Source organism: Coturnix japonica, chromosome 1 (assembly GCF_054131305.1).
Source record: "Coturnix japonica strain WE chromosome 1, WE-NBRP24, whole genome shotgun sequence".
NCBI lineage: Eukaryota > Metazoa > Chordata > Aves > Galliformes > Phasianidae > Coturnix > Coturnix japonica.
The window spans coordinates 133,670,499-133,685,880 of record NC_140663.1 but is presented as its reverse complement, the minus strand read 5'-3'; the positions used below and the strand labels follow the sequence as shown (position 1 = coordinate 133,685,880).

Sequence of the window (15,382 nt, the reverse complement as noted above, 5' to 3'; positions counted from 1 at the left end):
GTGCTTTTTTTTTGTCAAAATCTGTGCTAGTGGAGGTAACCCTCCCTTGCTTTGGCTGGAAGGTACCACCTACCACCTCACTGTGCTCACATCCACAGGTTGGTCACCAGAAACATTCACCAAGCCTCAGTGAATGTTAGTGGATGCCTTTTTTCCCCCTGAATTGAGCAATTCATTTACACAACTTTGCTTCATACGCCCTTCCACATCAGACACCATTCCATCAGATTGCCCCTCTTCTGCCATCTGTCACACAGCAGCAACATGGAATGGAATATTACATGGTGGAAAGGTTTAACCTTTACTGCCATACCACAAACATCTGTCCCTCACGTCATAGACCAACAGAATAAAATAGAAGGCATTACTTTCGGAGCTGCCCTCATATAATGACTATTTGTATTAAAGTATTTCTGGACAAACAGTTGGGCAGATTTCATTTTTAAAATGACTTGTTTATGGTTGCGTTTAAATAATTTTATTTCTCAGTGGGTGCTTGGAGTGCGTGCAGTCATCAGCTTTTGGTTGGGTTTGTTAGTGAAGCACTTGTGAGGGATTTATTACCAACGGTGTGCTGTTGTCATCTCCTGGATTTAACTTTGCCCACCACTTTCCATGTAGTAAGCCTCATTTTCTGTAGCTTGTAAGTCTCTCAAAATGCAGTTATTTGGGCTGAAACGTATGAGTAAATGACTCGGGATATTTATTTGCAGTTTTGGTGAAACACTTCAACCATTTTTGAGAAACAGCTGAGAGGTGACTACCTTGATTTTGTTTCTGAAGTGTTTCTTAAAATTGCTTCAATAATAAACTTGATTTCTCATTGTTTGCAGCTGAAATTTGAGGTCCCCACAGCAGAAGGGTTGCTCTGATATCAGTAATTTGCCGTATGCTACTTTTGTGAAATTTCACCCAAATTTGATCATTTTTGTAAAGCATGAAAAGTCACTCTTTATGCCTAGCAGAGGCTTTGTACTGGTTTTCATCCTGATCAGACAGGCTCTGTGTGCACTGAGCTTGCTTCAGTGCAGGGCTTCGAGGACTAAGTACAACCATCCCTACACTTGGGGGTCAGTGTGGGGTCGGGCACTAGGCAGTGGATAGCAGCTTGCCATGGTTCTCAGCAATGCCCTCCTTATGCAGATGTCCTAAAACACATGTACGTGGGAGAAGGGAGGCAGTAAATTTAGGGGAGACTGGTGGTAACGGAAGGCAGAGGAAGGGAAGAGCTGAGGCGTGGTGGCAATTTGTGAGATTTGAGGAAAACATGTCAGCAGTGTGTTTTTCAGGTAGTGACAGCATACATTTTCTGTTGCCTCAGTGTGTGCATGGCACAGATGCCTTTCTGGAGAGGGGCTGACCTGTGGATGGGATAAGGCATGTATTTAGATGAGACTGGCTGGGGCAGAATGGGAGGAGATGGTCTCCTGGTCAGATCTTCATGGCCCCTCTGGAGGACAGTGAGCAAGTCCCTGAAACTGGTTTCCTCACTGTTAGCCCTTAAGTGGCTGTACTCCCAGAAAATGAAGACTGGGAGGAGTCGTACAGGAAGCATCCATGTGTGCCAAGTTGACACAACTGCAAAGGGAAATGAGGACCAAGATCTGCAGTCAAAAGCTGCAGGCACTTCTTGTTGTTTTAACCATATTTGGACTTGGTTTGTTCTGTGTTGAGTAGGAGTAATGCTGTGTAATCTCACAAAGAGACTGAGAAACCCATTAATAATTTTAATGGAACCATTCATGATCTGATCCTATGGAATGACTCCTGTGGATAGGCCTAAAGGAAATTAATATGTTGTGTTCAGGATGGGAGAGATGAATATGCAGTAGACTATTACCACCCGTTGTGTCAGGGTTACAAGATGTACTGTTTGACTTCCTATTCACTGCCTGGCAAAGAAAGTTGTGTTAAAAAAGCACATGTGATCATGTAATAGAAGTTGGGATCAACACATCTACTCGTGACACTGATGAAGTAAGGTGCCATGAACCTCAGTATACTAAAATATAGATGCGGTATAACAATTGTGAGGAAGTCTGGTGTGTGTGAAGGCCATGGGTATATGCCTTTGAAAACCTATCGGCAATATTTTAATGTGAGATTAACCTGGACTTTTATCTATTTGTCACCAAATCTGTTCTAAAGAAAAGAGTAATTATCTACTCCTTCAACATAGCACTGAGAAGGTATAAGCTCTCTCAAGACCACTATCTCATGTCAGAGGCCTGGATGAATATAGCATTCAAATAAGGTAATAAGACATCCTAACGTGTCTTTTCTCATAAATGTGATTTAGCTCCTAATGCTATAAGCTACTGTTCGAGATAAATGTAACCTCTTTCTGCTTCTTGCTATTTGTTACTCCTGGAAGTTTCCTAATACAGGAGGTAGGGGACAAAGAATTATTCAACACCAGCAACAAAAGATGGGATTTTCCTTTAGATACTGAGGTGTCGGAAGTTCTTTCTTGCCTCTTGCTCAAGTTTCTTAAGCTGATCTGGACTGTTGATTCCCTTGGTAATTCACACTAATAACTCTCACATAGTACTGCTTCAGAAGAAGAGGTCTTATTACCCTTCCTGCTGGTAGTTCTGTTTTACCTATTCCCTAAACAGGGAAATCTGAGTTGTGCTGAGCTTCAAGAAAAGCTAGAAACTGAAATTTACCCCTGATGTTATTAAGAAAGCTGATACCCGGGAAAGAAGTGTGGACTGTTATGGAAGTGGCTAGGAAAGGTGCCTGCTTACCTTCTGCTTTTCAGGTCAAGTGCACATGTTGGACATTGTTCTCTGTTAGTGGTCCTACAGTGGAACAATGTCTATTAATCTCATTTGATTATTTGATGCTTCTCATGTGGTAATGGGCACTATGGGGGATCTTATTTGAGGTTCTTTTACAGAAATACAAGTATATTTTCTTTTCATTTTGGGGGATCCTTTTTCTTTAATACTTGCTTTTTAGTTAAAAACAAACAAAAACAAAGAAACAAACAAAAAACCATGTATTTTCTAAAACACCCAGACATTCCAATATGTTTTCAGCAGCTTTCCAGTGAACTAGAAACTTGTGTCAGGCTCCAGCTTTGCTGGTACATCCCAGGAGCGAAGCCTGTGATTTATTAATAACACAGCTGTGGTTCCTGCACTGTCATTAAGGGCTGGTAAACAGTCTTCCTTCTGCAGAGGGAAAAGATGGTGTACTTTTCACCTCAGCAATTATGTAACGCGTGCTAAGCTGTTTGTATATTTAACTAGGAAGTTGCTTTTTGTTTGTAGGGTGATCAGCTAAGAAAGCGTGTAATCCACAAAAGAGAGGCTTTGTGTGTTATTTGTGTCTTGATAGTGCCTGGCAAAGCCCGGCTGGATGTGGAGCCTGCTATCGAGTGCACGTGCACTTGGGAAGCTGTGGAAACTACTGACATGGGGTGACAAAGCTGGGGAAAATGTTGGTCAGTGTAAGGAGTAGCAGAGGGACTCATCATCAGGAGATCTCTTTTAAGAAAGGGAGAAAGGAAGATCCAGGGAACTACAGGCTGTTGAGCTTCATATCTGTGTCTGGGAAGATTACAGAACAGGCATATGTGAGAGAAACAAGAAGGTCATCAGATATAGCCACTGAGAGCAGATTGTGCCTGACCAGTCTGATGGCCTTCCATGATGAAGTGACAGCGTTGGTGGACAAAGAAAGGACAACTGTTGTCATCTGTTTGGACTTCTGCAGGGCCTTTGATATGCCCCTCATCACATTTTTATCTCTAAATCAGAAAGTTATGAAGGGTGTTCTGTTCAGTGGAGCAATTGGTTGAATGGTCACAGCCAAAAGGTTGTGCTCAATGGCTCTATGGCCAGGTAAAGATTGGTGATGAGTGGTGCCCCCAAGAGCCTGCACTGGTACTGATATTCCTCAGCATCTTTATCGGTGACCTTGATTGTGGAATTGAGTGCACCCTTAGCAAGTTTGCTGATGACACCAAACTTAGTGGTGCAGTTGATACAGTTGAAAGAAGGGATGCCATCCTGAGGGGCATGGACAGGCTTAAAAAGTGGGCCCAGATGAACCTAATGAGATTCAGCAAGACCAAGTGCAAGATGTTGCGTTTGTGTTGGGGTGATCCCAGATGTGGGAGAAGAACAAGAGCAGAACAGAAGAACAAGAACTCCTCAGGCTTCCTTTGGACGGGTGACTGGCTGACCACCACTGAGGTGCTTGATTTTACTGCACTCTCCCTCCATTTAGTTGTTATCTGGTCACAGATAGCTCCACATTACCAAGGTCCCTCTCCTGCTCCTTCATGGTGCCATGTAATTGATTTTATGACTTCTTCTGAAGCATGTTCAGCATTCCAGCTGTCCCACTGAGGGAACTGTTGTTGAGGCATCCCAATGGTAAAGCCTTATCCTCACTACTGACAGCTCGCTCTTTCTTTTCTATCTTGATAATGGCAGAAGGTATTCTGTATCAACACTGAGGACATTTTAGCTTTCCTCCACCGCCACTGAGAGAAAAATAAGGTGTCTCAAGGCACAGACTGTCAGCACTGCAGTTACTTTTGCCTACATTTTCACTGCCAAGTGATGTTTCCACACACACGTAAAGCACAACTTTGAGTTTAAACTCACTCTTGTTCATATGAACAAACTTGTATTAAAACCTTACATCTGCTTGAAGGCTTTTACAGGAGTTGTAAAGGAGGTGAGGAAGGAGGTCTGCCAAGGTTCGGCACCATGCTGTGCTCATTCTCTTGTTTGGTCACAGCTTAGTTTATGCTATTCTCCTCTATGCGACTGTTGCGTTTTCTTTTGTCAGCTGATCCGCAGTCACGTAAGTTGTCTTTCTTTACTGGCTTTACTTCTGCAGTGGCTATTTTTGTCTGCTCTGGAGACAGTGAGAAAATTGGAAAAAAATTTCCTCTTACTGAGATTTTCAGCTTTTATCTTCTTTTTTTTTTTTTTCCAATCCAATCAAGTTAAACTCAGTAGTAAAGTATGTTGTTTACCAGCAAAACATCCGTGTTGCCCTGAGTTACCATGCGGTCCCACCCAGGATTTACACAGTTCTGTTCTGTCTTAAAAACAGTTGATCTTTGTAATGAGCACTGGGAGCTGCCCAGTCATCAGTTCAGTGTGTGTACTGCACTCAGCCCAGCAGATACCAAGCCTCTGTAAAGGCCATGGGCGTATTTTCTGTAATTCATGCAGGAATCTGCAGACCCTTTGACTTGACAAGAGTGAGTGGTGCTGGAGCACCTAAGGCACTGCTCTGTGTTCCTGCAGCCCTCCTGGGTCCCTCAGCAGCCTGCATTATGCCTAAGGGCCCCACATAATGCACCTTCACATCCTCCCTGATAGTATAACTGAAGTAATAGGTTTGGGAACAAAGTTACCCTTCCCTCTGCTTCCTTTACGTTAGCTCCATAGGAGCTTTCCCTTAGCTCCACATTGGCTGCCTTTTATTTCATGGAAATTGCCTACGTGCATTGGAATGAAGATGTATTTCGAGGGTTGTCCACAGTTGTTTGTGATATATTCATCAGTGCTGGTAGCCAAGCATGAAGCTGAAGTAAAAATAACTGGTTTAGATTTTGAGTGCCAGTGTGAAAATGAAGGGGGGGGGGGAGAGGGGCGAAGAAAAGAAGAGATTATATGATTGGAGAAGAAATAAACTTTATTTCCTGATTATTCTCAATTCACATTTGAGTCAGTAAACATGGAAATAAAAGAAATCGATATCAGTGTAAGCTATTATTTCTTTGAGTTTTCTTTGTCTTATTTGTTAATCTCAAGGATGTTTGTCAAATGACTTGCAATTTCATACGCATCTGAGCAATTTAATATTGAGTACGCTTCCCCTGATATTGCAAGGCAAATTATTAAACCATTCTCTGTAGCGATCCTTCTCCACATTTGTTTGAAAGAGCATCTTGAGAGACTCGGAGCTCTCTGTGCATTGCAAATGTGCTCTCCAATAGAACATTTTGTCTTTTTCCATTTAAATAAATATCTCTTATTAAGCCTTTAGTGTTAAGACTCTCACGTCATTAAGACATCCCATCTTTTTGTAAGACTTCCATTTTTTCTTATCTATATTATATATATATATATATTCTTATATATATATATTATATATATATATATCTTCTATATATATATTTCTTCTCTATATGTATATTTTAATGCCAGTTACAGGCATAAAGTAGTGTTACTGGTAGCTCCTGTTTTCCAGATTTATGAATAAAACGATCATTTTTACTCTACAAGTTTCTAGTTTGTAGCAGATAGCTGAAATAATTAGAAGAGTAGCTAATGGGTTTTCTTAGCTTGCTGGAAAGCAAATCAATCTAAAGTCACCTGAGAATTTGTTTTGCATTCATTTTCCTTTCCTGCTTTAAAGCAGGAAGGTGAATTTGCTTCTACTTTTTCTTAAAACGGGAACGTGTAGGTGCATATAAATATGTATGCACACTCACTAACTTTGGTGGGTGGACTTGCGAGGTAGCGTTAGAAATAAGGAATTAATTTCTCTACAAAATTTTGAAGAGCTTTTCTTTTTTTTTTTTTTTTTCTTTAGAAAAACAGCTCCAACAGCTGAAGTATTTCAAGTGTGAGATGTTCTTGGCTTTCTGAAACACGTTTTGTTCTTGTCCTAAGGTGTATTGGCAACAAGTGAATTTTCAGATCTTTGAACTTTCCATTAAGAGCTTAATATTTCTATTACCATTTGGCCTTTCTATTTTCTTCGCCTCAAACAGTTCAGTTATGTCTCATTTTCAAGATAGAAGATCTTACACTGATCTCCATTTCTTTATTTCATTTTTTTTAATATAAAATTAGATATAATTCTACCTAGGCTACAGGAATCCTGTTTTCATATGCATTCATTTGCAAGTCAACATACTCTTTATATGAAATTATGCAAAATTCAAAAACCCTTTAAAGCTTTTTTATATACATTAAGGAAGAAATAAAGTAATAAGATATATTTTTAAAAATCAATGACTAGTCTCTCTCAAGGCTTAACTAAATCCCTTAAGTCCTTGCATATGTGCTTAACTCTGCAGGCAAGTATAGTCTTATAGATGGTGTGAGATGCTAAGTAACCGCAGCAGATAAAAAGGAAAGACTTTATTGAGGTCTCTTCTTTTTTACTTTCTCAGAGAACTTAGGAAGGAGATAGATTTTTAAAGGAGAATTGAATTCCAGTGTTGAAATGCTAGATGGAAAAGACTTTTTATCCCAGTCCTAACTGGAATCTAGTATTAGGCCTTGATTTTGAGTGTTGAATTAGCTGTTGGCATTACAGTGCTCATGTACAAAAATGAATAGGAGGAATAAGTAAATTCAAGTTCTGCAGAACAAGGGGAATCATCCTTCTCTGCATCCTTCAATGAATGTACAGTCACTGTTTTCTTTTCTGTGTTTTTCCATGATGGTATTTTTTGCATTTGAAAAATAACATTTCAACTGGATGTTTTGGAGTGAAGAGGACAGGAGCACAAGCTTAAGTGCCTCAAAGTCCTTGCCTTTTATTGACTGTGTCTGGTTTTTGGTCCTACAGAGCCCAAGCTTTTTGGAATCGAGAATTTCCTTATGTATGCAATGGTGAAAGTGTTAAATTAATTGGGATGGATCACACTCATTCCCAACCAGAATTTGCTAAGGGGCAGCTGAAGAAGAATGCCAAAGGAGGAGAAACAGTCATTAGAAACTCTTCCAGAGTATTTATGGCTTTGGTACCTCCACAACTGCTGACATTGCTGTCTCTGTGGCTATTCTTGCTGTGTGCTGCCTCTGTCCCAAACAGGGCCGGTGATAGCTCTTACTCAGCCAAGCTCTGAACAGCATGTAATATCTTCAGGTATCTAATATCAATATGGAGCAGGTGGTATCTGGCTGACTAGCATGCCCACAGTTGCTTATGGTTTATTAGAGTGTGATCTGATCTTTACAAGCATGTGCAAAGTTTGCTGAAGCTTTAGGACACATAATTACAAATATGTGTATGGATATATATTTACAGTTGTAGAGGTAGTTGTAGCATCAGGTGTTTCATTGATGTTTGGTGGGGTTTTTCAGGTGTTTTTCTGACTCCAGAATATCGGGCTCTCTGGGTGTCTGGCCAGAGACCAGCAAATCTTTTTGCCTTTGTAGTTGCTCAAATGTCTTCTAAAACCATTCACATCTTAAAAGCCATATATGTTGTTGTTTTTTTTTTCCTTAAAATTGCATATTTAATCCTGAGAGATCATACGATTTTATCTGCATCTGTTAGTTATTGCTTGTTTTCTTAAGGTAGAATATTTTGTGTAACAACACTATCCATACTTTTGTCAGTCCCAACCTTGCACCATAGTAACTTTGAACACCCTAGCCAATTTTGCTGAAAACAGACATCTCAAAGACATAGGACTTGATAATGTAAAAAATAATCTTGCTATTTATGCAAAAATCAGTGCTGAGTAGAAGAGAAAGATCCAAATTTCTGCCCAGTTAAGGAAAAGGCTGCAGCCTGAACTGAGCCACTCCTGAGTGTGGTCTGCCAACCACATGCACATTTTGGCTGGCTGTTGAGGACACACACTGCTCAAGCAAGTTATATTTATTATCTGACTTGTTTGCTGGTCTATAGTTAGGAGAGGTGGGAGAGTGCTCTGAGAAAGGGAGAGGGAGGGATTTGGGGTACAGGAGGAATCTGGGAGTGGTGGAAGGTGTAGGCATGGCACTGCGGTTGCAGCAACCCCCGCTACCAATATAAGCTGAGGGATATAGGACTGGAGCACAGCCCTGCCAAAAAGGACTTGGGGGTGCTGGTGGATGGCAGGCTGGACATGACCCGGCAATGTGCCCTCACAGCCCAGAAAGCCAACTGTGTCCTGGACTGCATCAAAAGCAGCGTGGTCAGCAGGGCACAGGAGGTGATCCTGCCCCTCTGCTCTGTGCTGGAGAGGCCTCACCTGGAGTACTGCATCCAGATGTGGAGTCCTCAGAACAGGAGAGACATAAACCTGTTGGAGTGCATCCAGAAGAGTGTCACAAAAATGATCCAAGGGATGGAACACCTATGAGAACAGGCTGAGAAAACTGGGGCTGTTCAGCTTGGAGAACAGGAGACCTGAGAGCACCCTTTCAATATCTAAAGGAGAGCATTAAGAAAGAAGGGAACAGACTCTTCAGCAGCATTTATTGCCAAGGGGGAATGTTTTCAAACTAAAAAAGATTTAGATTGGATGTAAGGGAGTAGTTTTTTACAGTGAGTGTGATGAAGCACTGGAACAGATTGCTCAGAGAGGTGGTGGATGCCCTGTCCATGGAGACATTCAAGGGCAGGCTGGATGGAGCCCTGAGCAACCCAGACTAACTGTAGGTGTCCCTGTTTGTTGCAGAGGGATTGTTGGTGATCCAATTACTACTGGACCTTTATGATAAGCATAATAAGAATATCATAGAATCATAGAGACACAAGGCTGGAAAGGGCCTATAAGATCATCTAGTCCAACTGTCCTCCCATTAGCATTGCTACCTCAAGCCACTAACCATCTCTCATAGCTCCTCATCTAGACAATATGTACAGCTGTCTCCTGCCTTAAAATCAGCCTTTGGTAGATGAGTGAAATTTTTGTGGATAAATTAGTTGAACCTCAGCTTAAAAAGATAAAAGAAACATTTTATTGTTGTTATTTGGTTGCTTTTTTTATTATAAAAAAAAAAAATTAGGCATCTTATTTTTATGAGAATTAAAGGTGATTTTATCAAGTAAAAGCTAGTACATTATGCATGAGCAATTCCCAGCCTGGGTTAATTATTGTTGTTGTTCCTTTTAGAACAATAGTAAAAAATTGAGGAAAGCTGTGAATTCATAAGACATTCAATAAAGAGATGTGTCTTTACAACTTGCATGCAGGAAATCTTGGTATTTTAATATGTACAGTTAAAGCATTTTAATTCTCACTTCTTTATTCTTACTTTCTTACCATTCCTGGTTCCATAATTCGTGGTGTGACACAGCTCACAAAGAGACACATGATTTTGATGCCAGGCTAGTCAGCAGTTCACAAGAGCATTGCTCACATGGAAACAGGGCCCCTTGTTGCAGCAGCTGGGTACTGGGCATCATAGAATCATATCATAGAATCATAGAATGGCCTGGGTTTCAACCCCCCTGCTATGTGCAGGGTCACCAACCACCAGACCAGGCTGCCCAGAGCCACATCCAGCCTGGCCTTGAATGCCTCCAGGGATGGGGCATCCACAAACTGCTTGGGCAACCTGTTCCAGTGCGTCACCACCCTCTGAGTGAAAAAAATTCCTCCTAATATTTAACTTAAACCTCCCCTGTCTCAGTTTAAGACCATTATCCTTTGTCCTATTACTATCCACCCTCGTAAACATCCATTCCCCCTCCTGCTTATATGCTCTCTTCAATACTGTAAGGCCACAATGAGGTCTCCCCGAAGCCTTCTCCAAGCTGAACAAGCCCAGTTCCCTCAACCTTTCCTCATAGGAGAGGTGCTCCAGCCCTCTGATCATCTGGACCCACTCTAAGAGCTCCATGTCCTTCCTGCACTGGTGGTCCCAAGCCTGGATGCAGTATTCCAGATGGGGCCTCACAAGAGCTGAGTAGAGGGGGATAATCACCTCCCTCTCCCTGCTGTCCATCCCTTTTTTAATGCAGCCCAGAACACAGCTGGCCGTTTGAATTCCCAGTTCATTGAGTACATTCCTTCTGCCTCCCACCTCCTCCTGGAATGAAACCTGTGGCACACCCCAGGTGCAAGCCACAGCTTGTCCCCAGTCTGGATAATCAGCAGTAGAAAAAGTGGTGTTTCTGCTAAAACTTTCCATTCACTGCCAGAAATATGGCCCAATGCTTTAGGCTAGGCCATCTGTAGAGAGCCGAGCAAGAGAAATGAGAGAGGTCAGAGGTAGGTAGGTACCAGGCTTCCAGAGCAAGGAGTGTTGGGAATTTCAGCCGAAATCCATGCATCATTACTCTCAATTACAGATAACGAGGCAGCTCATTGAGAGTGAGTTTTGGGAAAGAAATCACATGGAAAGTGATCAACAGCTTGTGATGCGCGTTTTGATAACCTTCATTTTGTAGGTGGAAGGAGTTTCTAGGGACTAAGCTTCAAGCCAGTCTGTCTGCACTCTGTGTCAGGACTCTGACTCATATGTGGGAGTAGGTTGTAGGTTGTATGAAGCAATTATTTTCCCTGCTGCCTGCCCTGTCCTTTGAATAGAGGCTGTGCTGCTCCTCACCACCAAGTCTGGAGCAGCTCCTGTGCGTCTGTGATTCTAAGAGCTGTGATGAACCAAGCCTTGCTCCAGGGGCTTGATACCAGTATATCCCAAAGCCAAAGCAATCAATTTTGCCTCCGTATTTGTTTCGAGGTAGCCTACTACTGTGGTATTTTTTCTTTAATAATGCTAATTAACCTTTATTGTAGACCCAACATGATGAATACTTAAGTGTTCTCTGCTGTTCGGTTGATGTGTTGCTGTCACTTCTGTCGGACTTTGGTTTTGACTTTTCAGTAAATAAAAAAACCCAGGGTTACATCTGACTGAGATGATGCCACAAGTTTGAATTTTTATTCCTTATTTGATGGTGATTGGGTATCAGCCCAATTCTGCTGTTGCCATCAGCAGTTCACAGGGACACGGACCATTTCTCAGCAAAGAAATGAAAGGTCACTTATAGGCATTTTTCCCCAACCACTGAAGGTCCAACAAATGAAAGTTGGTCTCGGAATTCATTTGGTTTGGGTTGCTAGGACTGGATTCATCTGCACACTATTTTCAGTGCTCATTCACTTGTGGTTTATTTTGGGTCATTTCACTTTAACAAGGCTCGATCTGTTTACAGTGCTTTCTATAGCTGCCTGACAGGGCCACATAACTCTTTTATAGTAAGTTCATTGCTAACCAAGAGCTCAAAGAGAACCAACAGAAAAAAAAAAACCACTAACTAGTAAATGAGGCACAAACATGGATAACTTCAGAGAATAGAGCACATTTTTATGTGTTTGGCTTATTTTGGAAAGTTTTCTGAAATAACCAGTCCTTTGTGCACTGTGGGTTGCTTTGCTGAACTGGAAGTGCTAGCACAAGCTAGCTATGTGCTCTTGGAAGCAATAGCAGAGGGCTGGCTTTAGGCTCTTTTCAGAACCGAGGTACTTCAAAAGCCACTCTAGTTGAGAGTTACTTATTCTCCTTAATTGAGGATCACTTTCATTTGCATAGGTAGGTATTTCCATCAGATAGAGTTACTTGATTTTGTTTTGCTGTTTTCATTTTCAGATTTGCTGTATGAGCCATTTGCATACAAATTAGATTAAAGCTAAATAGGTCTCCTTTAAAAGTGCCTTAATCAGGAAATCCTCGTCAACCAGCAAAAAAGCAGATGCTCATTGGCCACGTTAAACATGCGCCTGTTTAACATGAGAAAGGCAGTGGCCTTATTTCTCCATGAATGGAAGTGCCTTTTTCTGTGTCCAAGACAAATTGTGACTATTCTGTTTGTGCTTCAACCTGAGGATAAAGTAACTTTCCTTTTTCATGCTTGATTAAAAGCAACAATTAGTGACCTGCAGAAATAAGAAGAAAGAGCGCACCATACTGCAAAATGCCTCACCTACATCAGCGTGTTAAAACAGTTCCAAGAGATGTTCCTTGGCACTGAGGCCTGGCTGTGTGCATTCTGCAATCGTAGCTTTCTTGAGCTCTTAATACTGATGTTCTGTGTCATCCAAAGCATACTGGTGGTTTGGTAGGAAAGTGTGTGTGCATACGTAGTGTCAGAGTACGTGTGTACTGTGTAATGTTCTCTTGCAGGGATCTAAATGTTCCTGTGGCTGTAGGAGGATATTCCTCTTGGCTAAGAATTATAAAACATTCATAGCAGAGAACGGAAACTTTAAGGAGCAGTTTAAAAAAAAAAATTAAATATAATCTCCATTAGGAAACTTGTCTTCGAGAAGTTGAGTGTATCACATCCAGTTTGACAAATACTTTGGGTCATCCACTCACAGCTCTTAAAACTTAGTGACTGTTTATGAGCCGCGCCATCAAGGAGCCTCTGATCTTAGCACATCGTGCCTCCGCGGTGCACCCCATCATTTCCTTTTCTGGGGAAAATGTATCAGTTTCTTATGCTGCTCTGCCTGCATTTTGGCCCGCACGTGGTCAGTAGACCAACAGAAGCCATCTTGAAGATGGCTGCATGACATATTTCTGTTGTCTGTACTGTCTATCTTGTAACCATGTAAAGCCCCTGGCTTCAAAAGTGCCAACTTCTGTTCCTTTACACTTGGTTGGAAATAGTTCAGAGTTGTACTTGATGTAATAAAAGCAGGAGGCAAGAAGGCAGGGAACTGTAATTCAACATGAACTTGAAGGAAGACACAAGCAGAGAGTTGTCACACCGTTGGTTTTTTTAACATGCAATGTGCTTAAAAAAGCTGTATTTCTCTTAAGGAATATTTAAAATTGTTATCTGTGATGTAATTTATAAAAGCGTGGTATCTTAACAGTAACGTGATACTCTAGCCAAAATCCAAGAGAGGCAGTTCTGGTAGCCTGGATAATACTTGGGCTGTTAATTGTATCACAGTGGTTTGTACTTAGCAATGAAAGTGTCATCAACTGTTTTCAAAGCCCTTCTCCTTGGTTCATGGCTGCTAGCAGTAACAGTCAGTCAGATGTAGTGGGCTGAGGCAGAACTCAAGGCTGTCAGCTCCTCCCAACCCGCTACACCATTCCCAGGAAACACCCTGCATTTCATTAGTTCTTGCTTAGCTTATGGTGTAATATTTTGCCCCAAGGCATTAAGCTATCATCAAAAGCAACAGACCAATTAGTGTGACTTCTTTTTCCAGGGTCGTTGTACAAGGGAGAACTGCAAGTACCTTCACCCACCAACGCATTTAAAAACTCAGCTGGAAATCAATGGCAGGAACAACTTAATCCAACAAAAAACTGCAGCAGCTATGCTTGCTCAGCAAATGCAGTTCATGTTTCCAGGAACCCCACTACAGCCAGTGGTAAGTATATTTCTCTGATGGTGTTGCTGGTAAGTATGTTGAGGTAGAAGACTATATTGAGCTGCAAAAGGTTTCTAAAGTAATCTTAATAAAAATAAACTTCATCTGTTGACTTAGGGAACCCTACTGAGGTGCTAGAAATGCCTTCTTCTATGTTTGTATTGTAAAAGATGAAAGAGTGTTTCTGGAGATCTGATATTTCTTTTTTTTTTTAATCCCAGACTCATTTGCTTCCCCCCCCCCCCCTCTTTCTTTTCTTTTTTTTCCCCCTCATTCAGCTCTTGTTAAGTTTTGTCTAGATTCACAAGGCTTTTCCCCATGACACTACTGGAGGCAAAAAGCTGTGTAATAAAAAAAAAAAAAAGAAAAAAAAAAAAAAAAGAAAAGCGATATTATTCTGGGTAGTGATTTCTTTCTCTTGAAATCTGAAGTGTCTCAGATTAACACAAGCAAAGAGTTGATGATGTGTCCACTTGCAAATTCAGCATTTTATCTTAAGGTAACACACTTGAAATCCAGGATGTGACATAAAACTAGAGTCTTGCAGACATGAGCAGTGTCTTTGGGATATATACAGGAATGGTCAATTGCTCTGGGCTGCCTTTGCAGTTCAGCTCCTTGTTGTACCAGACTTGCAAAGCATGACTAGATAAGTAGTCTGAAAGAGGCATTTGATGGCTAATGATGTTTTCTCAGTTGAAATACCTATGCAAGGAACAGGAGTGGGATTAATTCCTCTAACCTGAAGCATCTGGAACATTGGCATCAACTTCCACACTGGGCTTCCCAGGTCCATTTATAGCTTATCAAAAGCAATAGGCACTTTCAATTACTGTTTGCTTGGCTTGTTTCAGAAACTGGTATTCAGATTATATGGTTCGGTTTCTTTTAATTGCTGTTGTCTTTCCGTGGACTGTCAAAGGAGATAACTATAAACATTTCAGATGAAGAATCTGTATTTGGCCACATAGCTTACTTCAGATTAATTTTCAAAAATGTTTTTACACCGAAGCATCTACTGTAAAGTGGGACGTGTGACCAAAAACTGGGGGTCACGAGTCCCTGAGTCTGAGTATGTGTTTATCAGCTTTCAGTATGCATGCAAGATGTGTCTTGGTAGGTGGTCAGAGTGTGTTTTGCTACTCCTGATTTTATACTGCTGAAGTTTTCACCATTTTTTAATTATTTTTTTTTTTCCATGAAATAATAAAATGATTCCACTTCTTGATATTGTAATAGAAAACTGAAGTGGCAAAATCTTGCTTTTTTCTGCTCACTCATTCCATCACTTGAACTTTACGTTTTCATTGACATAATGCCTTCTGTACTGTGGGCTTTGAT

At 41.2% G+C, this 15,382-nt stretch overlaps 1 protein-coding gene across 41 annotated transcripts in view; it reads left to right on the top strand.

Moving 5' to 3' along the window:
• The window catches only part of MBNL2 (muscleblind like splicing regulator 2), a 100,792-nt gene that overhangs the window by 57,848 nt on the left and 27,562 nt on the right, over positions 1-15,382 (top strand). For all 41 annotated transcript variants that reach the window (XM_085535983.1, XM_085535985.1, XM_085535981.1 and 38 more), the window contains one exon: positions 13,877-14,041. In XM_085535983.1, the coding sequence (XP_085392109.1) occupies positions 13,988-14,041 (54 nt within the window). In that variant the 5' untranslated portion in view covers positions 13,877-13,987. The remainder of the gene's footprint in view (positions 1-13,876; positions 14,042-15,382) is intronic.